General features: G+C 42.7%; 2 protein-coding genes across 12 annotated transcripts in view; one reads left to right on the top strand and one right to left on the bottom strand.

Moving 5' to 3' along the window:
* EPB41L5 (erythrocyte membrane protein band 4.1 like 5) overlaps positions 1 to 8046 on the top strand; it is a 55104-nt gene extending 47058 nt beyond the window's left edge. For 5 of the 7 annotated variants that reach the window (XM_042040465.1, XM_042040461.1, XM_042040459.1 and 2 more), the window contains 5 exons: positions 44 to 137; positions 1076 to 1153; positions 1956 to 1997; positions 2407 to 2540; positions 3209 to 8046. In XM_042040465.1, the coding sequence (XP_041896399.1) occupies positions 44 to 137; positions 1076 to 1153; positions 1956 to 1997; positions 2407 to 2540; positions 3209 to 3266 (406 nt within the window). In that variant the 3' untranslated portion in view covers positions 3267 to 8046. The remainder of the gene's footprint in view (positions 1 to 43; positions 138 to 1075; positions 1154 to 1955; positions 1998 to 2406; positions 2541 to 3208) is intronic. The other 2 variants (XM_042040460.1, XM_042040463.1) reach the window with 2 other exon arrangements.
* A 2452-nt stretch (positions 8047 to 10498) lies between these two features.
* Positions 10499 to 26113, bottom strand: LOC121670364 (leucine-zipper-like transcriptional regulator 1). Of its 5 annotated transcripts, XM_042040468.1 has the most exons (9): positions 26058 to 26113; positions 25424 to 25823; positions 18056 to 18318; positions 17223 to 17302; positions 16349 to 16427; positions 14814 to 14860; positions 13931 to 14051; positions 12832 to 13018; positions 10499 to 12493 (listed from the first exon to the last, which is right to left on the bottom strand). In XM_042040468.1, exons 3-9 carry the CDS (start codon positions 18216 to 18218, stop codon positions 11827 to 11829), a joined length of 1344 nt encoding a protein of 447 aa, XP_041896402.1. In that variant the 5' UTR covers positions 18219 to 18318; positions 25424 to 25823; positions 26058 to 26113; the 3' UTR covers positions 10499 to 11826. The 5 variants fall into 5 exon arrangements, with proteins under 5 accessions (XP_041896402.1, XP_041896403.1, XP_041896401.1 ...); XM_042040469.1 differs by lacking the exon at positions 26058 to 26113 and having other exon boundaries at positions 25417 to 25995; XM_042040467.1 differs by lacking the exon at positions 26058 to 26113 and having other exon boundaries at positions 25424 to 25995.
* Positions 26114 to 27399: the final 1286 nt, after the last annotated feature.

Below are 27399 nucleotides of genomic sequence, written 5' to 3'. Positions count from 1 at the left end.
GCTATCCAGGCAGGGTGCTAATGAGAATGTTTTCCTCTTCCAGTAGTATGTTGAACGAGGACAATGCTGACTCTAACCACGAGGACCTGCTAATTCCAGCTAATCTGGCTCCAACTGAGGAGGCTGCTGTTTCAAAGGTATCACCACCTGCCAGCCTGAAAGGTTTCTGTGTCACATTCTGAGCTCCCGATGCCTCCAGGCAAGCCCAGCAGACCTTGCTGCATGCCTCTCATAACTCTGTGAATGCCAGGGACTGAGGAATGCCAGAGTGTGCTTTCTAAAGCAGGCAGGGCCACTGCACAGATCTTTCCAAAGGCCATTTCTGCCTGTCCTTTCAGGTTCTTGGTGTGACTCTTATTTTTCTAAACTGATTGTTTTTCTTACACTGGTGGGGAGCCCTTTACATCCCAACGATTTTGTGCTCCTGTAAGGAGACTGTAGGGATGAAATTCTGGCACAGGCAGTTCCCATCAAAAGGACCACAGAAGGAAAAGTTTAAATTCAAAGTTCATTTGTTACATTCTAGGTACCTTAAGGTAATTTTTAACTGGACTCCATGAAGAGCACAAATTAGGGGATTAAACTTTCTTTTGTCCCTTTCCAAAAGAAAAGCAGAGTCCAATAGCATTGGACCTGTGCTGCCTTTACTTGAGCAGACTTGACAACTTGTTCTGGGTGACTAAAGCACCCTGCTCTGTAGCTCTTGTGCCTCTAAACCGTATTACATAGTTGATCCTGCTGAATAGTCATAATTCCACCTTCTGAGTTCAAACACCCCACTCACAGACCTTGCTGACATCTCAAATGGTGCAGTACCCCACCTTTGCAGTGGCGAAGGGACAGTTTCACTGCTTGCGTACAATGGGAATGATGTTGTTTCCAGTACATTGATGAGAATAAGGGAAATTAAAAGGCCATTAAAAAAAGATCAAATGGAAAGACTTGAAAAAATGGGCCTGATAAAAAGTGGTGTTTATTAAAGATAGTGGTCTATAACTCAGGAAGCCACTAGAGTATTCAGTAGACCTATGTGGTTACTACTGGGAATTCAATTCAAAACTGATTTATTCCATAGAGCACTCCAGATGACCAGGACGTTTCCTTAACATCACTGCCAGAGAATCTAATTGACTTTACAGAAGCCACACCTCGGGTAAATGTATTTCAAACCCAGACTTCTTCCTTTGCACATAACAGTGGTTTTTACTCATGAACTCTCCTCTGGCTTTAGTGTTTGTCTGCCAGTCTTGGATCTGCAGCAGTGGAATGAAGGGATGGACAGGGATTGCTGCTCATATGGCCCCCACCGGCAGGGTGGCTGGTGTAGGGATGTAGACTTTACAGCTTTGTAGGGGAAATGAAGGAACCTGAAGAGTGAATTTGTATCTGTGCCACAGGAACCTCTAGTACTGTTTTAGTAGGACCTTCAAGTGCCAGCCTGCTTCTCACACTTCTGGAGATACATAAGGCTTCAGAAATTATATGGGAAGGTGTATGTACATGTGTATATGTCTGTATATATACAGATATCCACAAAAAATAAATACTTGAAAAGTAAACTTTTAATACAAATCAACCCTTTTATATAGATAAAAAGAAATCTCTTAAAATCTGTGTTGGCAAAATGGAGTTACATTGCATGCACCAATAGAGAGGGGGAAGAAGCAGGGCCTTTAAACTCTTCACAGTTGTGTGCTCTGGGTTAAGCACTAAAAGGTGAGGGATTCCTTCGTTTGCAAGGGAGCACTGAGCTGAAACTGCTCCCAGTGAGTGTCTGGCTCTGTGCTCAGTGGGTGCCACATCTCCTACTAATCACTAGTGTGATTCAAAGGCTAACGAGGGACAAATATCTGGGATTGTTTTGGGGGAAGTGTTGTTTTGGGAGGCAATACTATTTTGAGAATGTTCTCAGCTACTTTCAGCCTTTTCATTGAGCTTTTGTTTGCTTTTCGTAGGTATCTTCCCAGCCCATTGTAACACCGAGGTGGATAGTGCCAGTGAGTTACTTGACTATTTCTTAACAAAGAGAAAAAGAAAGCTTTTGTCATGATTAGGAAACGGGAGTTCAAGTTAAATAGTAAAATACAATATAATTTTAATAATTTGAAGGTCTATAAAGTACCAGATCAAAAGTAAAGCAAACTAATTCAGCTGGAGTAAATCAGGCAACATACCCTGTTGATAGTTCAACTTCATTTTTGCTGTATTGCACTGCAGGTAAATGCCATAAAACTTCTTAAAGAACTTGTATTTAGTAAAGCCCAGACTGGAGGTTAATGAATCCTATTTTTGCCAGTTGTAAGTAAATCATATTGAAAAGTTAGCAGGTGTTTCTTTTCAATCATATTGAAAAGTTAGCATCCTGGCAGGTGTTTTGAGTTTCTTCTTTCATTCTCCCCCATTCAGACGGGACTGATTTCCAACGGGCCTTTGGGAAATAATGTTGCCTTATCTTTGAAGGCAGTGAAAGGCAGCACGGAGACCCTGATGTCCTCAGCTGGACTGACACCATCCCAGCAGACACCCGAAGTCCTTGCGAGGTGAGGTCTCCTCAGCTCACTCCACAAGTCTGTGTGGGCACTCTTATTGCTTCCACTGACATAGTTACAGGGGTCATTTAGACACAGTGCCTTGTTCTGCTGTGCTAATAAACTGTGGTTCTGTCTCACTTTATAGCATTTGAAATATTACAAATAAGCTGATGTGTGTATATTATAATTTCACTTCAGTTTCTTTCCTTATCTGCTCACATGTTCCAATACTGGACTAAAGTTATGGTACAGAAAAATTTTCTGAGAAATCTCTTTACAGTGTTTCAGTACCTTCCAGGGGATTGGTGGCGGTGAAGAGGGATGCCCCTCAGTTATTTCCAAGCTGAAAGGGTGTCAGAAAACCAGATTGGTAGAGGCTTTTTCCATTGCTATTCCATTCTGCCATGCTGGTGAGGCAGCATGATGGGCGAGATCATCAGGCCTTGCAGTGACCATCTTAAAAGAATGGCAGTGGTGCTGCTGCTGCACTGTGTGAATTTGATTCGGTTTGCTCTTCTGCAGTTGTCCATTAGGAAAGTTTGTCCATTGTCTCATTAAGTTACAAGGGGAACAGCCATGAATGCTCTTTAAAGCAATACTCATCTCTTGTAGTACATCGTGGCAAACCTTTCTGGAGGAGTGCGTTTACAGAGCCTTGTTTTTTCCCCCCTCTTTAGCCCAGTTACTGAGGATGCTACAATAAGAACAAAATGTTTGCTCACCACTGAACTCTAGAAGAAGGAGTTTCTGAAACTCTCACCTTGTGAAAACTCAAATCTTCTAACATATCTCCAAGGGATCCTTACAAAATACTTGCTTGGGATCAAACTCATGCTGAACGGGAGTCAGACAGCCGGCTGGTTTGCCAGGATCCAGGAAGAGACTTCTCCATTTATAACAATCTAACTGGAATTGCAGCCTGAACCGGGATGTAAAACCACATGCACATTTGATCTTTTCCCTCAGGAGAAGCGAAATGTCACACTGGAACTAGTTCTGAACTGAGGAAAAGAAAATAGTTGTGTTCTGTTCGTGCTGGGTTAGTTGTTCCTTACCCTGAGCTGGCTCTGGTGCTGCTGGAAGGTGTCTCGGAGCTGTGGGGTGTGAGCGCAGGGCCCTGACGGCTGTGGAATAATGAGCAGCGCAGGGATGAGGAGAACTCACAGGGCCACCTCGTGGCTGTGCCGTGCACAGGGCTCTCCAGTGGTCACTGTCCCATACAGCCAAGGACATTTTCTTCTGTGTAATTATTCACTCTGGTTTTCCTTTGTTTTACCAACACATACTCTCCTTTTTGGCCTTAACCCCCTTAGTAATCCTTGCACACCCTGTTACAGTACCTGGAAAGCATGAAAATCTAGTCCCATCAGTGACCAGCTACGTAGACTGGATTTGAGCTGCTGCTCATTGCAACCAGGAAAATGCAAATTAACCTGCCAAACAGCTTGTAGCATTAGCAGAGTACAGCAGAGGTCCCACATTTGACACTGATCATTTCATTTCCTACATGACTCAAATACATGCATTTTAGACTAGAGATCTGTGTGTTTTAAAAGCCAAAGCTGTGAAGGAGTGAGTGCACCTTACTTCAGGAACTGCTTATCGATTAGTTTTGTTGTCTTCTAGGACTAGAAAGGAAAAGAATTTTCTTGTTTCTCTTCATGCTGTTTCTGGGTGTTTTTTCCAGATGCTGTGCTTCAGGATTACTTACCAGGTATTTTTGCAGTATGAGGGTACAACTAGATCAGTTCTTAACACCCCTTTGAATCCTGTTCCAAGCATCATCTGATAGTTACATGTGGAACAAATAATAGAAAGAATAGGGTGAAAACAAGAAAAAAGGATGAAAAATTTCTGTTAGCAATTCACTTCTCTGTAGAAGGAAGGTAAGAGCACACACTCCACAGAGCTGGTGAAGGTCTTTGGGTGCTCAGGTGAAGCTTGGGGTACACTGTGTACAATTCAGAGATCATCTGAGCCCTGGGCAGCAGTGTCATCAAATGGACCCTGGGGATACAGCCTGTGAAAAAAGTAATGCAGAGTCAGAGGGAGGAGAAACAAAGATGATGAATCCCACATCTAACAGGGAAGCACAGATGAAACAACTGGGATCTTTCTTAGGAAGAGGTTTGTACCTGTGATTGGGATTGGAGGATGCTTTCTGCATAGTGCTGCTGTTTATAGATATTTGTATGCATGTGTTCTTAGAAACAAACTTAAATGTGAAAATTGGTTCTGGAACCTGTATGCACAGCTTCATTTCTGCCCACTGGCTGTGTGCACGTGTCTCAGTATAAACAGAGGTTTGGACCAAACCACTATGGGTTGTGCAAGTAATCTGGGCCCAGCAAGGCTGCTGCATTCAGACCAAGGCATTCATGCTGCTGTTACTTTCGTGCTCTTTTTTGCAAGATGCTGAATGAGTGTTAAGGGAGAAGCCATGTGGATTTTACATGGCCCACTGCCACTTCTCAAAACCCCCAAGGCCTTAATGGAGAAATGTAGGGACCAGAGAAAGCTTGTTGGACTGACACACCAGAGCGGCTCTGCAGGCAGTGATTTGTAGCCATTGCCTCAAGAGCCAGGATGTCAGGGTTGGTGGCAGGTGCTGCGGGTGCCCCTCCAGCCAGCCCCCGGAGCAGCGCGGGCAGGTCCTGCTCCCGCACTGCCGGGTGAGTGGAGCCGCTGTCCCGGACCAGGCGCAGCATTCCTGCTCCCAACCCTTCAGCTCTCTCAGTGCTACTTCCAGTTGAGTATTGGCTTTTTTTATACTTGTAAGTCTGAGCCTTACTGCTTATTAAAAGGCAGAAGATTCCCAATTTGAGTATCAAATGTCTTATTCTGGATTAATAATGCGGTTGCCAGCAAAGTTCCTGCAGGAAAAGGGAAGCAATGGCTGCAACAGTCTGCTTCCTGCACAAAGTCAGGACTGTGTGTGGAAACTTGGCACTTGCTATTCATCTGTTTGCTCAGCAGCTGAGCTGGCATTCGCCAGCTACATGTGTTGGGTTTGTAAATAGACAGAATGCAGTAGCATTTTCTTAGGCATGTTTGATATTTGACTCTTCCCGTTGGGTTCAGGAGCTCTGCGAACTGTCATCTTGAATGCCTCCCAAAACTGGAATAACAGAAGTTTACAGTTTTCCAGCACTGCATGTTGAATACCATCCTTAGATTCCTCCCGAGCCATCACAGCAAGTAACAAGTAAATAACGTGTGGTGAGTGTGTCCCCTAAAATCTAAATGGTTCCAAATAACCAGCTGTTATTTCAGCATGGTCAGGATAGCAGTGGTTGGAGGGGAACGTTGTAATTACACAGGTGCACACACAGAGAAACTTCAAAGGGGCAGGGCTTTCCATGATTTTCAGAAACTTAACATAAAAATGCAGACATTTCAACTGGTAAATTGGGAACTTGGAATTTCTAATAGATTTGGGGCTACAAACACAACTCTTCCCAGCAATATCTGATACTCTGAGTAAATATTGACTCCATTTATCTCGAGGTAGCTTACTTAGCTAACCCAAATCATCGCTTATATAAGGAGCCTGGCAAGACCAAGGTGACACAGGTTTGTGATCTGAACATGCTGCAGTTTGGCATCACTGTTCTGCCTTGCAGCTAGGGATACTGTGTTACAACATGACTGACTAGCAGGTAATACAGCATTACTCATCACCTGCATTTTATCAATCACCAGTAGGGATTTTCCTACAGTTTGTTCCTACAGTTAGTGTTATGAAGTATTAATTAATGCCTGTGTGTTACTGAGGAAAAAGGATTTTCTTACCATTGCTGTACTATTGATTGATTGGCTGTAGGGTCCAAGTGTTTTCTTAAAGTCTATTTTTCGGTATTTATTTAAAGAGATCTATAAATAAAACTTTTGTGTGAATCTGATGTCAGGATGTTGGCAGGTCTGCCAACCACTTAAAAGCTGTAAGAGTTGACAGGAATGAATGAATGAATGAATGCTAAGTGATTGGCTCTAAAAGTAAAAGTGATTTTACTCCAGTCACATTCTGTGATTGGAGTAAAAGGTTTTATAAAAATCTTGGTGTTTATAATAACAAGAGCATCCTAGCCCTTATCTCAAACTGATTAACCTGAGGAGATGCATTTCAGTCTTACTCATTTAAGACCATCAGAGTCTGCATGTGCTGTGTGCAATTACAGGCTTAGGAAATGGGCACTAAAATGTGGGAGTTGAGGCTTTCTTACACCAGAATTAAGGGAATCTCTTCTTTAGTTCAGTGGTAATAGAGTTTAGTATTAGGTAAGTCATATAACATAAATTACTTACTGACCTGTTAATCAGTCATGGTTAATGAATTAGCTTGAATGTATTTGATTTTAAACTTAATTTTTACTCATACTTTGTCAAAGACAGCTGTGTAAGAGCAATGTTTTGGACAATTTTTTGGATGCAACTTTGGCAAGAAAATTTGCAGCCCTGTTAGAAGAGTTCAGATGAACAGCCCAGTTATGTGTGGGTCTGTCTATACAAACTGTTTTCAGTCCTTGCCTGTTCTGCCTTTGTCTGCACCCTGCTCCTTCTTGTTTCATGAAGCAAAGACTTACTGTTGGGATCAGCGTGTCCTTCACAAACAGCACTGGATGTATTTTTCACATTGTGAACATAATTCTGGTACAACCCAAATCTACTGGTGAGGTGTTAGCAGCTCTGTTCCACAGCCAGCTAGCATTTAAAGCTCTATCTGGGCACATAGTGTTCCTGAGTTCAGGAAGTTGTAGTATCTATATACATATATACGTAGCTGTTAGACACTGTAATGTCACAGCTTTCAAATGCAGCTGGACAATCATAACTTTTCAACCAAAAAACAGCACCAGTCCATGCTAATGGCCTTTCAGTGACACGGGTGTGATCTGGGTGTGTTTGCTCCGGGTGTTGGCACCACAGACACGAGTGCAGGGCCCTCCTGGCAGTGCTGTGGGGAGATGCAGGTGCTCAGCACGGCCCCTTGAAGCCAGGGCCCGGCTCGGTGTCACGGTGGCTCTGTGTTCCTGCTGGCTGTGAGGAGCAGGCACTGCCCTGCGGCGCTGCCACACCCACGGAGCCCGGAGCCACAGGATTCTCCTGCACAGTTCACCTCTTTTTGACTGCTTCGCTTGGGCACTCTGCTCCATAAACACACACACCCCTCCCCTACCTGTATAACTGGACAAACTTATTTTTGAAGTATATAAGAATATTTTTTTAGCTAGATTTGTTTTGTTAAAGCCGCACTAACTACTGTATTTTTACTTTTTATATGTAAAGCTTGGCAATAGCTCTCAATGTATAATTTATTTGTTGGGTTTTTTATAAAACGAAGTGCACCCTCTTGCTTCTGTTTGACAACACTGGTGATGTATGTACTGTCTTAGGCACTGCACTGAGATCTGTATTGAAACTGTACATGGGAACAAGTAGATCTGTAGTCCACTCAACCCAGTCTTGGAATGTTTATACTGTAGTTTTGTTTTAAATACACCATGTCAGTGCAAAAGTCTCGCAGAGTCATCTTTCAGCCCCGCCGCGTTACACCGGCACAGCAGTAAGAGGTGGGTCAGCTGGGGCTTGGGACACCGGGCTGCTGCTCCAAACTTCCTCCGTTGTCAGTTAAAGCAGAACTTGGGACAGCACTAAGCTTGCAGGTAAATGCTGAAGAATGAAATGGCTTTTTTTCCAACAGAGCTGAGATTGGCTGGGGGGACTGTCAGGTGTCCAGTGTCTTTGAACAGCAGAGTCCCGAGGAGTGTGCCCAGAAGGGGAGCCTGAGCTGCCCAGTGTGGTTCCAGTGCAGTCCAGTTAACCGTGCACCCTCGCTCTTGTCTCCAGCAAGGGACTGGGCTGTGTTTTCAAGTACACTATTGCTAATGATTGTTTAAAGGAAACTACTCCCAAGCCCTGACTTTGGGGAAATGCTAAAGAAGGCAGCAAAGGGCAACTAAACCGTTTGATCATCTTCATTTCTCAAAAACTATTTGGAAAGTATCAAAAGGAAGAGAAATTATTCCATCCTAATGACTAAGCTCATAGGAAATAATTTCTCTTGTGGCATAATTTTTTGTATAGCTCTAACTATGATCCCACTAAATCACTGAATTGTTCTTACCAATTCACTTACAACTCAAAAGAATGAAATCTTTAGGTTTTTCTGTTATTAACTGAAAAACCCTCTTTGAATATCTGCATTTTAGAAGAAAACATTTCTGCCGTTCATGCATTTTAATGCTCTGAAACCAAATCTTAATTACGGACAATGAGTTTATTGAGATGTTTAGCGCTGATCAATCTGTTCTCTTACATACAATTTATGATACAACAGCGCATCTTGTGTCTTACATGAGATTGCCAAGAATGCTGCATCCTTTTGCTTTTGTTCTATGGATTGAATTTCTGTGAGCATATCAGATACGTGCAACATTCCCTGCTTTTCAGAGACATTCTAAACAGCCAACTTCAGAGGCAGCCCCTTCAGTCCCAGCCAAAATGGTGCGGTTTGTTTTGTTTCTAAATACTTGCCACTAGCTGAAGTAATTCCATTCATTATTTCATGCAGGCCACCACCGAGCTTTCAGGTGGCAGCAGCTTTTAGTCACTCACTTGGGCCTGGGATGAATTCTCATTAACTGCTACAGTTATGGAGAAATACCATAAGCACATCCATGAAGGCTCTTTTCTCCCTCTCTGAAAAGGTGACTGTGGTGGGAAAAGAGGAGTGAAACCATTTGACATGCTCTGAGAACCCTGTGGGTGTAGCTGATAACACTGACTGAGTTTTGAAAGGGGATATGACCCAGGAAGTGTCACAATGGTGTGAGCAAGAATTGTGTCCCTAGGTCCTGACACTGGAGAGCACTTAAGTATGGGTCATGCATGCCCAGAGTGGACTGAGGTGCCAGGCACTCCTGTGGGATACAGTCACTTCAAATCCCAAACTCCTTCCCTTCCAGCTTGAGCTCACCCTTGTTTTTCAGAGACCTGGGAATGGCCAGAAGGAGAGAAAGAGCCTCCAGTGGCTTCAGCAAAGCTGCTGTGGCACAGAGCCCCACTTCAGCATCAGGGCTCTCTCCCCTTGCACAGCATTACTGGGGCCAGCTGCAGCTCAGCCTCCCACAAGCCAGCCCTGAGCCCCCATCTCTCGTGCCAGGCCTTTCCCGAGCCGCTGCACTCGTGTCCTGTACAGGGGCAGGGAACAGCGGGGCCCTTAGGGCCGGCTGGAGAGGTTTGGGATCTTTTAGGTGATGGAGTGGGTGTGGTGCTGCCACTGCTGGTGCCCCCACCTGACCTGGCACACAGGGAGGGAACGGGGGAGATGGGCACACTCCAAGCTGCTTTTTCCTGCCCATTCCAAGCCATTGCCTTTGGGCTGGCTCGTGTCCCGCCTGCGTTGGCTCGGAGTAAATGTTAAACCCTTCGTGGGGCTGCCAAAGGGAAGAGAGTTTGAGGGGGCAGGAAGAAAGGAATGGCAGAGGCTGGATGGCATTTTCCTGGGGCTCTTGCACATCCCCAGGAAACTGCTACCTGGCAGGAGGCCTTTGCGTGACTTGGAAAAATCACTGGTTTATTGTTGCCCTTTCCAGTTAAATTTCCTTCCCTTGTCAATCCCAGATAAAAGGCTGTGTGTTACGGCAGCTCTCAGGATAATGCCAAAACAGACATGTCAGTCAGCAAAAGGAAAACAAGCTGCTGATTTAAGATTGCAGTGCTGAGTACATGCTCAGCTCAGTCACTGTATTGATGTCCCTTCCAAACAAACCTCCTCCAACTGGGAAATTCTTGTTCTTGGAGGAGAAATTCAAAGCCTGGGCAGCCCTCGAAGCTGGCCGAAGTGCAAGGAAATGACTGGGGCTTGCAGGATCGTGTTCCTTGGTCAGAAAGGTAAGGTCTTTGCTCAGTTTGAAAATGCAAACACATATTTTAGACTCATAAAGGTGAAAATGAACACACAGTGATAGGAAATGGAGCAGGCTTTATTCAGATGGCAGTGTACAGTCCTCTCTGTTTCCAGATAAGGGTCATGGATGGTCCAAACAACTCTTAAGTAGCTTTTTGCAAATCCATCTATAATTTTCCTATTGAATTCATGTGACAGCTACTTGTGAAGAGATGATGAAAGTATCTGTAAATATCCTTGAAATCTGTAAATGACTTGAAAGTCATTATTCTTACGAAACTTTTGAAAAGTGATCTTTTCAAATATTTGGAAGTATTAACTTACACTTTCCAGTAATTTCAGACACCAGCAGCTCTTACAGACAGCTGCAGTTCTAGCAGAAGGCTAGTATTTAGTAACTTCTATGGAAAGAAATGCTTTGAATACTGGACAATATTACCTTGCAAAACAAGCACTTTTTCTTTACAGCAAAGAAAAACCATACATGAACTCAGAATTTATTAGTATAGAGGGGAAATGTGTAATCAGTACTACCTAGGCTGGCAAAACAGAGATGGAGTTGGGAAGGCAGAAATCCCTTTGTGCCTAAAACATGAGTTACCAGTCAAAACAGCCCATGCTTTGTGTCACTCTCTCAAGCCCTCCTCTTTCTGTTCTCTCCCCACCCTGCCATGGGAAATCAAACCCTTTTGATTCTGTGCATCGTAAAAGCCAACACTCATTTGGCAAATCCTTTTTTCTTACAGGTATAGTGCCCTTCCTCTGGTCCTTGCTGATGATTTTCAGGGGGCACTCATTGTTTCAATTCCTCAAGGTTATATACAATCCTTGAACATCTTCTAGAATTCAGTTGCTGATTTGTCTGTTGAGTTCCTTTGTTGTAGCCCATCTCATGTTGCAAATATGTTGTGCAAAGAACACTCAAGAAAATAAAATCTTAAAAATCTTACAGAATGTTCCTATTAAGATTAATTGAATCCCTCAAATGTGACTGTATTTCTCTCTTATGCCAGTGCAAAACGAGCAAGCTTTGCCCCTGAAATGGCATCTTGTGGAGCCCATAGGGGTTACTGCAGTTCTGATTTTCAAGGCAGCATTGGCTGCTGCAATTTGAAAGGATATGAAGTGACCAGGAGAAAAGTAACAAAAAGAGCAGCATTCCAACAAGCTCCTCTCAGAAATCACAACTTACATGCAAGTTGTGACTTAAATATATGTCGGGTTTTGTTAACATTGTAAAAAATCTGTTCACAGCAAGTATGAGAAGGTTTAATTATTTTTTTCCCCAGCGTGCTGATAGGAAGCTGAAGACAGTTGCAAGCAGTTGGTTTTCCACCTACTGCCACGGTGGTGGAAATTTATTCTTTCACTTTGCAAGCAAAGCAATCACAAGCAATCGAACTCCATTTGCCTGAAGGAGATCTCAGAGAAGCTGGACAAAGGTTTGCCCCCGATGAGCAGCAGTGTGTTGGTCCTGCTGATCTCACCCCCCGCAGCCGTGCACCTGCAGTCAGTTCCCTCCTCTTCACCCACAGCCTCAGCAGCAGCAAAAGCCTCTCCCGAACAGAGCGAGAGATGGAGAGATTTGTCCTTGGACAAAGAGCTCCTGTCTCTGTTTGGGCCTAGTCCTGCCTCTGAAGTGGACTGGAAGGCAGGGAGTTCTGCTGGCTCCAGGGGCAGGCTGAAGGTTTTCATTTCGATGGCGTTGCTCCGCTCCGTGGGCTGTGGGCAGAAGTAGCTGCAAAAGCCAGAGTGCCTCAGGATGGGCACCATCTGGGGATGGTCCTTCTGCTCCCTCATCCAGGGGCTGGGGAATGTATCAGTGAAACCTGAGGTAGTTTGGAAATCTGCACCAATTCCTAAGATGCAGTGATACATTTTAGGAGAAAAGTTTCCCTTTGTAGTACTACTAAGCTTCTTCCATGTCTCTGTGTTGAAATTATACTTCCAGAGGTCATCATTAGGGCTGGAATTTGAAATCCCTCCACCAAAAACCAGCATAGAGTCTTTGCAGACTATCGAAGCATGACCTACCACCGGAGGAGGTCCTTGGCTGAAGGCAAGAGAAACCAGCAGTTAAGGGGAGACCAACAAGAAACTTAGCACTGATTTTTGCTTCTGTTTTCCTTTTGACTCAGAAAGATGACTGTTGAACAGCTGCATTGGGACATCAAAATTACACTGCTGACAGCTGCATCAACACCTTGCCAACAGCTCTCCCGAGCAAAGCCAACTGGAGCCCCAGGGATGGCAGCAGCACTGTATCCTGATCTGAACAATCCCTACAATTACCAAGAGGGCATCGTCCCCCTCTCTGCCTGCATGCAGTATCAAATAGTAAGATTAACTCTCTTTCTCTGCTCTTTAAGTGTAACCAATAGAATAGTTTACCTTGTTCTGATGCTGGACCAGCTGCTGCTTCCAAAGTCCCACCTCCACAAGTCCCTCTGTTCAGTGAGCCCCATCAGCCCCCCGAAGAGGTACATGGCTGTGTGATAAACCACAGCCGAGTGGCCGTGCCGAGCTCCGGGGCTGCTGCTGTGACTGGGGCTGGAGACACACAACCACTTCCTTGTATCTGAAACAAAAATACTGATTTATAGGTGGATCAAATTTACCTGACCATTTGAAAAAGGATTTCTTTCATGGAGGAGGTAACTATTCAGTTGGAGAGTAAGGGTTTGTGCTCTAAGCTTATTGTAATATGAGTTAACAGCTTAAAATCTGACACTGAAAATGTGCATTTTAAAAAATCGGTTTTGAAATAAACTTTTAATGAAAATGTCAGATGCCTTGTGACAGATGCCATGGAAATTTTATTTACAGAGTAGTTTTTCCTACGACTTTGTCAGTTCATTAACTCTGACACAGAAAGATACTTTCCTGGCTGTTAGAGGGGAAAAATCAGTCAACAAAAACATTAATTCATTAATGTCTCTGCTTATTCTCCCTGTGAGGGAAGGAAGGATGAGATAAACCCATCATTTGTTTCAAAATAGTGACAGAATGGCCATCAGATAACAAGTTATGCATTTAGGAAATCTCTGGGAATCATCTGGTTTGCAATGACCAGACTGGTAATGAATATGCTAATAAACTATCTCCTGTCAGGTTTGGCTCCCCGTGGTCAGTTGGAGATTTGAGATCAAAAGATGGCATTAATAGGCTGAAATCAGGGCCTCTGCTGCATCTGAAGGTTTTTGGTAATCCCTGAAGAATTTTAGTGAATAGTAAACAAACATTCTCCCTGATTTTCACCTGTAAAACTGGTAAATACTGCAAAACTTCTTCCAGTGTAATAGTCTAATTAATTTCAGCCAGCAATTAATTGAATTGACAGAACTTACCACTAAATGTTGTCAAAGAGAAGCCAAAACTAACTTAGAGCATTTCTACTGATAAGAATTTTCTTAGCAGAGCAAGCCATGCTCTCCTGCTGCAGCTGTTGTTTTACACTGGATCAAAACCTTATCCTGCTTTTTTAACTTACCAAAATGGAATGCCCAAAACTCCTGAGAAATGCCCTTGATGCCAAAGTATCCCCCATAGATGTACATGCTGGAATGGTACACAACTGCACTGTGACCTTTTCTGTTAGCTGGTGCAGAGCTCTAGAACAGTTCAATAAGACAAAAACCTACTAAGTCATATCAGCAGCAATGTCTGTCTTGGAAATACACTTTTTTTTTTTTTCCCCCACAAATGAACCCTGCAGTCCCAAACTTTCTCTTGACTCCTCCATCAAGCACACATAACCAGAGTGATAACTCTGTCACGTCTTAATAATTTTTTGGGTGTAATTCCAAGGTATATAAGCATTGTGAAGATGAAGTTTCAGTAGCAAAAAATTAGTGATTCTTTATGTGTAGTGATACAAAACCAATCTCAAAAGCCCAAGCCATAAATGCTTCCACTCAGGTTTCAATTAGAAGTGGCAGTAACTCAGTAAGTCCACGTGTTCAGACTGAAGAAATAAAAAATGCTGCAGCACTTCACGTTCCAAAACGTATTAGCGTGGCTGCCAATCTGTTTTCACAACCCTACTTTTAAAAGCACAGGCTTCACGTATGGTTGCAATACTCCATTTAAAATTAGTTTTCTTGATAAGGATTTCAGAAAAACAGAAGCAGCAGCAGAGGAGAAGACTTAACTTCTTATATAGGACTTAAAATTTAAGAGCAGTATTTTTAAACACTGTTTTGAAGAAGGAAAAAGCCGTAAGTTATTGAAAGTGCAAAGAAATAAAGTATAGCCACATGTCTCTGAAGAGATGAGATTGGAACTGTTTGGGGGAACATATTTCAAAGCAATCTGTTTAATCAACAAAGCAACAGGCATTTGATTCACACATTCCCCACTTCCTGGCTCCTTACCTCCGTCTCTGCTGGTTCGTTGCAGCTCTCTGTCCATCTTGCGGAATCTGGGGGATTGAGTTAATAAAGTGCAGTTTAGATCCCACACCACAAGAGGACACTCCTCCCACAGTAATTGTTCAAATTACACAGCTCATTTTCAAGTAAGTCTTGTCCTGGTGTTTTCTACTGACAAGGCTGAAGAAATCCCACTAAGACAGCAGCACCAAGCAGGCGACACACTTTGAACAGTTTTCCTCTATCCTTATCTGATACAGAATCACACAGGTACCACACTGTTTTCCTGTTTCCTCAAGCTAAATTTCACAATGCAGAAATAACCTATGATTTTCATCACTTTATGAACATGTAGGACTCCCAGATTTCCTGATGGATGTATGGTTCCTTCTACTTACCACATACACCTTATTATGGCAGACTTATTCTTTCTTGTTCTTTCTCACAGGTCCTTTAAACAGCCCTCAAATAACAGCCAGAAATCACAGATCTGGGATCACCGTGAAGGAGAGGAAATATCAGATACCCAGCACCAGAGGTACAATGAGAAATCAGTGCAAGCTTGCATTACTTAAAGCTGTTCTTGCCAAAAGATTTTAAATAATAGCTATGAAACTGCTAGACACACAACTAATGTTGAATAACTCATTTCTAATTTCCACTGATAAGTACTGTGAGTAATAAGATGCTTTCTCCTAGAATATGTTCTGAGGCTTTTCTTTCTTCCAGCAGGTTATCTCAGACAACTGGTGGAAAACACAAAGGAAGGATTGAAAAAACCCCATTGACTTAAGGTTACATAGTGAAGTAGCAAAAGAAGCCAGGAAACATAAATCTTGATCTGGACACCAGATTTACTGGCACAAGAAGAACTGAGCCTCTCTCTCCCCTTCCGATCTGACATCAAAATAACAGCCATTACTGTACACAGGATTTCCAAAGGGAAAATCCATGGTGTATGACACTGCTATTAAATCCAAATGCTGCACTGTTTTTATTAGAACATACACTTATGAGATCCCAAATATTTGTTCTTAGGAGAAAAAAAAATCTATGTTATAAAATGTTGATGTTAATTTCCCACCTTATTTAATTATATTTGATTTCTCCTGCTCCAGCTTGTGTTTCTTCGGCAGAAGTACAAAATGAGATATACATTACTAATCTACTTTCTTCGATAAGAGCTTGGTTTTTAAAATGTATATAGCATAAAAAATAAAAATTAAATAATACATGAATTATCAGGTCTTATGATCAAATAGTAAATTTAAGAAGGAGAGAGGGAGGAATGGCAATTCTGAGACCTTAAAATACATAAAATTTTCCCATAAAATACTCCCTAATTGAAGTAAGAACTGACTCTCTGATATCTTAACAGCCTAATTTTTGGGGGAGAATACGCACACAGTTTTACACACATCACTTAGCTTAGGGAAGGCTCTGTTACAAGCAGCAGAAACCAATTTGGTTCTTACTATTTATTACTGCCTATGGACTTGGAATTTCCCATGGAAAAAACTGGCTATTGTGTATCCTACCAATGTCATATATCCAGAGAGGAGTTCTTGCTTGTGTGAAAGCAGAATCCACCATCCCACCAAAAATATACAGTCTGCCCTGCAAAATGCAAAAATATTTGTTGCTTACAGGAAGGCACATAGCATGAAAATAATTTTTAAAACAATTCTTAAATGCAAAGGTTGCTATCAGCAAAATATAGTTAACAACGTGATGATCTTTTTAACAATTAATCCCAAAAAGCCACCAACTTTTAATTATTCTCTCTTTATTCTCTCCCAGTGGGAAGCCCTGATGAACATTCTGCCGTTTAACGGGGACGGCATTTCAGAACCACTCGTTCCTTGTCAGCCTGGGGCAGCTTCAGGGCTGGGAATCTGGAGCTCTCTTGATGCATTGCTCAGGTAATATTGGATTACGCATGTTTGTAGAAATATTTCATTGTGTTGTAGCTGCTGATATCCTAAATTCTATCTTCCCCTTGCAGGCAGGGCTGTAATTCTTACTTTCCTTCACTCCCCCGTCCCTCTTCTACACGAGTTCTTTAGTGAGTGAATGTATTTATGCCGTGGCTGATCATGCAAATGAATTCAGAGCAACTGTTACAACTGCACAGATAAGTCAGAGAATGTGCTGCCAGGGTCTTTATCTGGTATTACTGCTACTTACTGAGCACTGGCTGAGGAAACCAGGGGGCTGCTGCAGAGCTGAATTACTGTCACTCTGTTCGGAAAGATTCCCAAACATTGGTACAGCTACATCCAGAACTGCACCAACACAAAAATACCTTCTGGGCATAGTATTTCTGTGCATAATAATCTATGGCATTTTATTGCACTGTATAGTAGGAAATAAAATGTCAGGATATGGACAATATAAATCTTGGTCTACTACCTTATAAGCCACCATTGAATGTTCTTCCAGTTCTTCTGGACCATCTCTTGAGCAATCCAACATTTCCCATTCATTTTTCACTGTAAATCAAAGCTGAAGTTAAGATAGTGGTGCATTCAACACATAAACAGCTAGGAAAAGGTGAAAAGGTGGGCTTTGACTGTGGCTGTGCTGCTCAAAATTAAGTGTTTTGTCATCTTTCCTCTCTGTTAGTTCAGAAGATACTCTCCCAGAAATTAAATACATGCATTTTTCTATTTAGCAAATTTAAATACAAGAGTAATAGTTACATTTAAATGTAATACTTGTTACTGCTTGTATTTTAATCGTTACCTTCATCAAAACTCGACAATTCCATGAGCATGAAGTGCAGCACAGTTCTGGTTTATTCCAGTAACAACAACTGAACAGGGAAAACCATACATCAAGTCAAAAAATACAAAGGCTTATATTTGATAGTGCATTGATAATACAAACCTACAAGGTATTGTATTCACGTGTTCCTTTGTGCACCTTTACATGCATGAACTATTTCTGTGTTATAAAGTCAGGAAAGCTCTTTGATATCCCTTGCTAGAACCAGGATATTTTAAATGACTCAGTATTTATGGTTGAGAAAAGATAAAAACCCAAAAGGAGCTGAACTGAACTCAAAATGTTGTGGGACGCCTACAAGAGGAACAAACACCCCCATCTGCCCAATGAAAAAAAGCAGTTTATCCATCCCTGTGACAGAAAGAATCTAGATGAGGATAACGTTAAGTACAATGTATCCTCAATTTCACGATGGCTGGATGTAGAATCCTGCCATACAAGAGAAGGGGCCAGCTCACCTGTGTGGTATCTCCAGAAGTCCCTCAGCGTGGTGCTGCTGCGCCCTCCGTAGAGATAAACAAAGCCTCTGCAAGCAGCACAGGCGTGCTTGTAGCGGTCACAGGGACGCGCCTGCTGCACTCGGGCACCTTCCCACGCACAGGGGGCAGCGCTGCCTTTCATGCTGATAACCAGGATCTTATCCAAGGATTAACTCGCAAAGGGCAGCCATGTCAGAGGAGGGTCCCAAAATATCAGGGACAGGGCCTAAACCCTGTTTGGTCTGCAAAAAGACAAAAAATAAGTTAAAAAAAAAAAAAAGGGAAAAAGGACAAGTGTCCACCTTGTGATAAAATGTTACTGTGTTTTCTTTTCAATCCCATCAAAATCAACATGACAACTTTGTCCATCTGTGATAATACACTAACTTGAGTAAAGCACCTGAAATTCTGACTCAGATTCTTGTATCAGTGAGGTTGGGACAGGAACATTCCTGGAGATGAAAGTTTTCCAAGGAATATCAGTGAACTGAAATGAAGCTCCAACACCCTACATTCGCAATACCAAGGCTTGGTCTTTTTTCACTACTAAAGGAGTACTTTAGACAAACCTGTACTTAAAAAAAACTTTTGAAAGAGTGAATATTACAGATGGAAGTAATGCATTAGCAGTTGTCCAGAATTTGTTTAGACTTTTATCTGTAAACTGGCTGAAATGAGGATGCATCTGGAAAAAAATGACACCAGCCCTTCCCATGCCACAAGATGTCACTGTGTTCTGTGAAGACACAAGCACCAGAAAAACATTCTTCTATTAATCCTTTTCAAAACAGTGGCTTATTTTAACACAGATAATTTTACAAAGCACACCCAAAAAGCCCCCAAGATTAGGCCAAATTTTGGAATTTGTGTTGGTAATGTGTCTGAGGTGACTTGTCACTAAAGGAGGTGACAAAGTCTCCCAGTTCCAAGACCTTTTCAGTGAAAGCCAGATTCCAGCTGCATTGAGAACCCAGAATGGAAATCAATAGGGAAGAGTCTGTCAGTATGGCCACTTAGTTAACTCTTCAGCACTGCAAAGTAATGCCTGTTTTCCACAGGTACACTGTTCTACACCCTTAACTCCTCTGGTTTAAGCAGGTGTGTATTTAACTTCCCAGTGGATAAAATCAGAGACAGTCATAGCTCAACAGAATGATCATGCAGCAAATTCATTGGTGCCACCTCCTCCCTCACGACTGTAGCAGATGAGCACTGGCAGAGCCATCACTGCTCCAATTTGCTGCTGCTGTCCCAGGTGCAGAGGCAAGGTGTGTGTCCGAAATTCAGCCACTCCAGTTCACAGCCACACTGTGGCTGTGGCCATTCCCACATGGCCACTGCTGAAGGAAGGACCTGCCAGCAAAGTGCCAACATCAAATCTTCTGGAAAGAAGGATGGTCTTTATACCACACACTACCTGCTCAAATGGTCATTTATCTGATGGTAATGTATAAGTCCAGGGCAAGTTTCACGTAATTTGAGGAAGAACAAAGATTACAGTAAAACAAGCTAGATACAAAAGCTAGTTATATTTCATATTAATATGAAATGATTGTATCTAACTTAATTTACCATCCAATTAATCTCTTAAAATTTACCCTTTTAAAGACTGGAATATATTCAGTGACCAAAAGATGCTAGAGAATCTCTTGCAGCATATTCAGGCAAGATTAACTACTTCAATTTTGTTGGAGTTTTTTTTATGCAAACCAATATTGTAAGCTATTACTGTAGAAACTGAAGTATATTCTTTGTATGTTTTCTCTGAAGGAATACAAAGATGGGTGGCATTTACCAAGGTGTGCATTTCTCATGTCCAGGGGAATTAACAGATACGAAGTAATGACACATTATAGGTGTGTAGGTCCATAATGCTTTCTGGCATCCTTTGGAAAAGGAAAAAGAAGCTGAAGGCATGAAACAGGGATTATCTCCCTAACTCTGCTAAACTGCTGTGCAACCACAGCCAAATCATTCACTTCCACAGCTAAATGGGGACAGTCACTTCCTTAGTACAACACTTCAAATTTGCTGATGCAGTGCTGTGTAACAGTGCCAAGGTATTACTGCTATTGATATAATTTACTCTGAAAAGGGTGATAGGTTAGTTACTAATACTTTACAGAGGTAAAACAGGCTTGTCCCCTTGCGGTTTGGGGTTTTTTTCTCAGTTATAAAGCTGGTTATCCTTCTTCCTACATATTTCTGCTTGTTATTCTTCCTCCAAGCCTTGCCTCCTATTGTACAAATGTTCAGAGAAGATGACAGCCCTGATTTCATATAACAGATTAGCAACAAAGTCCTGTCCAGTTGTTTATCTACCCCAGCTGAACTCTTGCAAAGCAGGCGAGCAGGATGGGATAACAAAAGGCCAAGCTGGGATGGACTGAATGGGTGTCTCCTCCCAGTGACACCTTTTGAGCATCGGCTGACCCTTGTGAATCTCGGCCATTTACTCTCAGCTAAAGCATTCTTGGAAGCAGACCTACAATCCCTAACAATCACTTAACTGCTCCACTTCAGGCTTGGGGAAAAAACCCCACCAGGTTAATCATGAATCTTGCCTTTCATCATTGGTATTTTAAACGGCAAACTTGACTCCCGGATTGCCTGTCTATAGAACCCAGCCCACCAGAGTTCATCTACTGTCAACCTCAGCAGTCCCACTTCCAAAGAAAAGCTGCTCCTCTTCTGAGAACAAGTCACAGAGCCATGTCCTGTGTCATGCACCACTGACCTCAGTTTCAACTTGATACAATATCAGTTATCCAATAGGAAGCTCTGACTTCAGGAAAAAAAAAAAAATCCAAAAAGACAACTCTAAACATTTTTATCCAACTTTTTGGTTTTTTTCCTGAAACAGCTGTAGCACACACAAAAATGTCTGCTGCTCTCCAAAGTCTTCTGCCATTCCGTTCTAAAAATAGCTCCTGTGCAATCAATCCCAATTGTTAAAGGGCTGGAGGAGCTGAGTCGAGGGCCTGGAGAGCTGCAATTAGTGCAGTAACTATAGCACTGAGCGTGTATCAATTAATGGTGCCTCACTACTGTTTCATAATACAAATAATTCAGGAAATGCAGCAAGACAGGAATTACTTCAGGAAATGTAGTTTATATGTTCATTATATAATTATTTATATTTCTGATAGATGTGGCTTCTCAGACAAATGATTTATTTATTTAAAGTATTGCTTAAATAGATCTTCATTAAAGCTTTTTTCTACCTCTGGCCCCTTGATTCATTTCCATCTGTTTTCAAAATGATCAAGCCTTTTGGAATACAATGAGATATGGAACCACTCATAGGGGGGGGGGGGGCCGGGGGGGGCGGGAAAGTAGGAGATCTTGTTCTGTTTTGGGGCTTTTTTGTTAATGACCCAGTTTTCTGAACTCAAGCCTTGAACCTTTCAAGGCAGAACACTGCATTTTCTCACTAGACAACTTGATGTGTTACTGCTCTTCAAAAATAATAACAGATCTTCCCATTTGCACTTATCCTAGAAACCTTGGCTCTAGCAGTGGTTTTATTGTAAGTCTTGTTTTAATGGGACTGCCTGCATGAATGGGGAAACTTTGGAGACTTGCAAGGCCCTTACCAAGTTTTAGAAACAAGCCCAACTTGTTTAGAATAGAGAAAAAGGCTTTTTTTTCAGTATATCATGTTTATTTGCAGTGCTTCACTATGTGTGATAAATTTAGTATCCTCTGGTTTGCTATTTTATTTTTTCCTAAACTCAAGATAACCTGAACTGTTTCTGTGGTGGGGTTTTTTTGGTTTGGTTTGGTTTTTTTTTTCAAAATACAGGAAGTAGTTTTCAGAGAAGCTCAGCTTCAGAGTTTCAACCTGAAAGTGTGAATGGCTCTAGGACCATAGGGTGTCTGTGACAGTTCTGTACTATTAAAATTCTGAACTGAAATAAGGGCCTGGCGTTGCCACGTGTTGTAAAACATGCAGTTACCACATGACTGAGCTTACAAGTGCAGGCGTCAAGACAAAAGGAAGGGAACAGAAAGAGGTATTGCTTCTTACAGGGAGAAGCTGAAGGACAGAAAGAGGACTTGTAAAATGGCAAATCAAAGCAGAAGACACAGCTCCATCCTGATTTCAGAGTTCACAAGAATGACAGGTACTTTCAGGTAAAATAATAACAACCCTGTTGTCTGTATAAAGCTTAGAGCAGACATACTAAAAACTGGCAAAAAAACTGAGAGGCTTTTGAGTAACTCTTAGGTGAATTTTAACAAGTTTAGGGCAGTATTCATAAACATTATCACTGCGATATCTCAGTGCTTCAAAATGCTTTTAGACATGAACAAGTATTTTAAAGAGGGTAACTCTTCTGAAACAGCCACATATAATCACAGTTTCTATACGCTGAAAGGCTCGGTGTGGAACTGCTCCTTCTGGAGTGAGCAGTGCCACAGCACCGAGGGCATTGGCACCTTCACTGCACAACAGACGAAAACATCATCGATCTCTCCCAGAGAAAAGCTCACTGCCTGCTTCTGGAGCTCTGCAGGCAAGATACTGCTTTTCTTTAATTCAGATCACATTAATATTAAAGCTCTAATTTTAGAAGTTCATAATAAATTTATGTTTGCGTATCATTCCAAAATTAAATTTTGCAAATTGACATTATTAATATATTGTCTTTTGTTTTTTCTGGAAGCTTTCACCCAGAAATGAAAATCCTTTAGCCATTAGTGCTTTGTAGCACTATTTCATCTCTATTACAAAGTGATCTCTTAAGTAGTAATAAATTAACTTATTAAATAAATATAAATATATGCAGTAGTATTTTCTGTATGCTAGGTATATTTCTTATTTTTAAGTAAACAAATACAAAAATAAAAACTTGGTTTAGAATAATACAGTAAACATTTCATCTATTTCCCAAAAATGGTAGAGGAGGAAGTACCTGGAAAAAAGAAATTCAGTATTTAAAATATTTCTGGGATTGTTACATTTTTATACATGCTTCTAGCATATGAATCAGGAAATTACCTTTCCCACTGTATTTAAATATGTCTCATGGTGCAGATGAAAATTAATGCATTTTTACCACCTTAGTTTCCTTAGTAAATTAAAACTTCATTTGCTGGGGATTTTTTGTTTAGTTTTTGTTTGTTAGTTTTTTGATAGGGTTTTTTTAAAGAATGGGGCTTTTTAATAAACTAAAAATTAATACAGTTTTGATTAGTAGATCTTCCCAGGTAATCTTTTAATTACAATTTACATTTGCAATTAATCATTTGACTGTATCTCAATTTTGAATGAAGTTTCTGAGAACGAACTTCTCTAAATACACATCCATGGGTGGCACAAGTATAGCACGTTATGGATATATAAATCCAGGGCACCAGCCTGATCAAAAGTGTAGGCTCGTAATCAATGTGTGTATGGGTTTAATTTATTTATGGTCCTTAGTAGGCTATTTACTTCAGGAACCTAATCTGCTTTTCAAATCTTATTTAGGGTCCTGTTGGTGACTCCAGCCATAGGCACAACTCAGTCTCTGTTGTGGTCTTACCACATAAAATGGAATGGACACCCACGCTGTGAAGTGTCGCTGCAGCAGGAGGCTCTTCAGAAATTACTGGAGACAAACAGGTGATTTTTCATCTTCTAGATATGACAGACGGAGGAAATAGAGCTCCTGGTTCTCAGACTTTATGATAAAAGAAATGAGAAATTCCCACCATGTTCGCAGGGCAGTCTTAAGATGTATTTGGCCTTTTACCCTTTCCTTGGAAGTAATTTGTACTGTCACCACTGGAGCAGGTCATTTCGATGCACAGGTCATCACCCCTTTGCCCAGAAATAGCAGTTTTCAGTGTTCCTAGAAGGCATCATTCGGGGATTTCACAAAAACTAACTAGCTGGATTCTTTCAAGATACAGTAGGCAGCTGCCCTGGAGATTGAATGTAATAAATCTGTCCTTAGGTGTGACTGAATGCATCTTCTTGACAGCTTGTGACCTGCAGCTGAAGTAACTTCAAAATACTTTATTTCCTAAGGGAGACTCTACTCACACTAATATACAAAATCTTCTAGGTTAGGAAGAAAGACTGGTTGACAAAGGAGTCAGTGGCTGCTCAGCCTGTCTACTCTCCTCAGGCACGAATTATGGTACTAGAATATACAGCTGAGAGTATATCAGTGAAAAGCTACTATCTTCCATTAAAAACAAAAAGTCTGCACTGAATTTTACTTGTTTGTTCTTTATATTCCCTGACTGAGGAAAAGAAGCATCTAATAAAACACTCAGTCACACTTAAAACTTAATGCCACACTTCATGGAAGATAGACATTGTGTTTTTCTTGTCCCCGTGACATTTTGCCCTTAGACAAACATACAGCAATGAGATAGAGAAGATATACAAGGTTATGAGAATAGCAGAAGCTGTAGCTTGAAGAAATATGAAGGAGGAAAGAGAGGGCATTTGGCAATGAGAATAATACAAAGTTCCAGCTGGCAAATATTAAAACATCCAGATACCCTGTTAGAATCAGTATGAATTTAGATTATACTGTATGGGAGAAGTCATGAGAGACTTGTGTGAGAAAGACTCAGATGGCACAACTGGAATGACTGTCAGTCATGACTGGAGGAAAAGCTGAGTACAAAAAGATCTTTTATAGGGAAGATGAATTTACACCATCAGGTGAAAGATGGTTGCATAAAAACATGATATAATTGCATAGCTGGAATAGATTGCATAGAGAGGAATAGCTGGATTTTAGTCTGGCAAGGCAAACAAAGGTGTCAGCTGACAAACAGCAATAATAACTGATCGTTCACAATAACCTTGATGCCAACAGTTACTGGGCTGCACCATCAAATGGAAAAAAAAATCAGACCCACATCATTTCAATATATAAAGGAGACAGAAAGCATATGAGTAACTTTACACATACACGTTGTCGCTCCAAATTCAAATAGAATTACTCATGTGAATAAAACCAGTGATATGCATGAGCCTGCACAATGTAGCCTAGATACCAGAGCAAAAGAAGGACCAACTCTTTTGTCAGAAGCCTGAAAAAATGTTTTGCAAGCTGTTTTCATATTCAGACTCCAAATGACAGAGTCCATTTTGGACTGGAGTCCGGCCTTCTGAAAAATTCTCACTCCCAGCTGACATGGTCCAGTATTCATCACAAGCCAGATGCACTTTGGCTTGGGTTTTGGATGGTTGCATTTCTTTGTTTGTCTTTTGCTCGGTAGAAGGCATTTGGTGCTTTATGCTCTTTGACTGTGGAAAAGGGAATGAGTAAGAGGAGGGTGGTATATCTCCTAAATTGGAAGCAGGCAGTAAGAGCTCTGGCAATCCCTACCACAGACCTCCTGCGCAGCATCGCGGAAGTGGCAGGTCCCTGTCCCCAGCGGTCTCCTGGCTGCTCAGTGCTGACGGCGCTTCCTTCCTTTCACGCGCTTTGTTTCCTTTCGTACCTTTGAGTGAAAGCGACTCTGTGCACAGCTGCACACAGCTGTACCACAGCCCCGCTGTCCGGCAGCACCGCGGGGTGCACGGCCAGGCTGTGCCGGTGTTCCCTGGGACGCTGGGTGTGCATGAACGCTGCTCCGTGCCCTCCCCGCCTTCCCTCTGCGCTCCTTCTCCGCCCGGAGCTCCGGGCGCTGCTCCTCGGCGGGCCCCGGGCTGGCTCTGGCTGCTGCAGGTGCCCCCGCCCGCGGGCAGGCCTCACCGCCCTCTCTTCTGCTCCCCACCAGGGCTGGGCTCGTCCTCACAGAGACAGGGGGGAGGAAAAGAAAAGAAGGAAAAATAGTCTCGTGAGCCGGCGTGGGGCCAGGGGTGCACTCAGCCTGGCCGCGCCCGCTGCCGCCCCTCGGGTCCGCCCGCCCGGGCAGCCCCCGCCCCAGGCACTCAGCCCAGCGGGGCAGGACGGAGATCCCCGGCCCGCCCGTGCCGCATGGCCGGCAGCCCCCGGCAGCGACCCCCGCCCTCCCCCGGCCTTACCCTCCCTCCCCTGCCGCGGGCGGCGGGGCCGACAGCGAGCCCGGGGCGGGCGGAAGGGCGGCCGCTGCCCGGAGCCTGCGCGGCGCCGCGGGGGCCGCTCGCCCCGCGGGTGGGGACGCCTGGGGCCGGGGGTCCGGGTCCCTGTCCGTGTCCCTGTCCGTGTCCCTGCGGCCGGGGCGCGGCCGGACCTGCCCGGCGGCGCGGAGGCTGAGCCGAGGATGCGCGGGATGCTGCGGGCTGTGTTCCTTGCGGGAAAGAACGTCTCGTAGTCGTTCATTGCCCTATTAGTCATGGAAAAGTGCAAAATCTTGTTCCTGGCCTGAACGCAGCCAGAAACAAACATATCTATAACTTTGGGGGGAGTTTTTTGGGTGGTAGCGGCGGTGGGGAGGGGGGAGGAAGGAGAGCTATGTTTGTTGTGTGCTCCGTTCCAAGCCCTTTAAGTCAGCGTTTAGCCCAAAGACCCCTTTGCACGCTTTTCACTGAGCCGCAGCCCCAGCGCTTGTTTGGACTTGTGTCCTTGGCTTTCTGTTCGGCTGCCACCAGCTCGCTTTTTCCCCTGTTTCTCGTTTACAGCTACATAAGGCTTCAGAAAACAGGAATGAAACTCCCCCACCCACACGTGCCTCTATTTTCCATGCTGACATATTTCCCTGCTTTGGGGCGGAGGCTACTGCTTTCCCCTTAGTATTGTTACTAAAAAAGAGAAAGCATAATTACTTTTTAAGTAGCTGCAAGTGAAGGCCACAGATAGACCCAGTCCGTAGCAATGCAAAGCATGTGGTCTGAACGGTATAAATAATACATTTTTACATTTGAATACATTTGATTTTAATATATTATGTATAATATATCTGCATGTAGTAGCAATGTGTGTTTCTGAATTTTTTCATTCTAGAACTCAGATGTTATTGAGAGGCCAGTCCAGAGCTACAGTGCAGCACTTTCTCCAGCCTTAATTGTGTTCTCCTAGGAATTAAAAAAAACCACCAACAACCCAACAACAAAACCCAAACCCCAAAACAAACCCACACATATTTCATAAAAAGAACTCTGAGATCATTAGCTAACATTTGGAAGTCCCTCAAATTAACATGCATGAAGGACCGTGGCCAAACTCCCACTGGCTCCCATAAAAGCAGTAATCAGTCCTTCAAGTAAGATTCTCCACAAAATAACACCCAGAAGCCCCTGCAGAAAGGATTGCCAATCTCACCATCTGACTAGATTAAAAACAGCAGTAACAATGTGATAATTGACAGAAGAAACTTCCCTGACAAGGAATGAATCAGTGTTTATTTTTAGCCTTTCTCCCAAAAGGCTTTATTTAAATGAAAGATTA

Source organism: Corvus kubaryi, unplaced genomic scaffold (assembly GCF_017639235.1).
Source record: "Corvus kubaryi isolate FWS band 111438036 unplaced genomic scaffold, C.kubaryi_AGA036_p1.0 37396, whole genome shotgun sequence".
Classification (NCBI taxonomy): Eukaryota; Metazoa; Chordata; class Aves; order Passeriformes; family Corvidae; genus Corvus; species Corvus kubaryi.
This window is presented reverse-complemented; position numbering and strand designations above follow the sequence as displayed.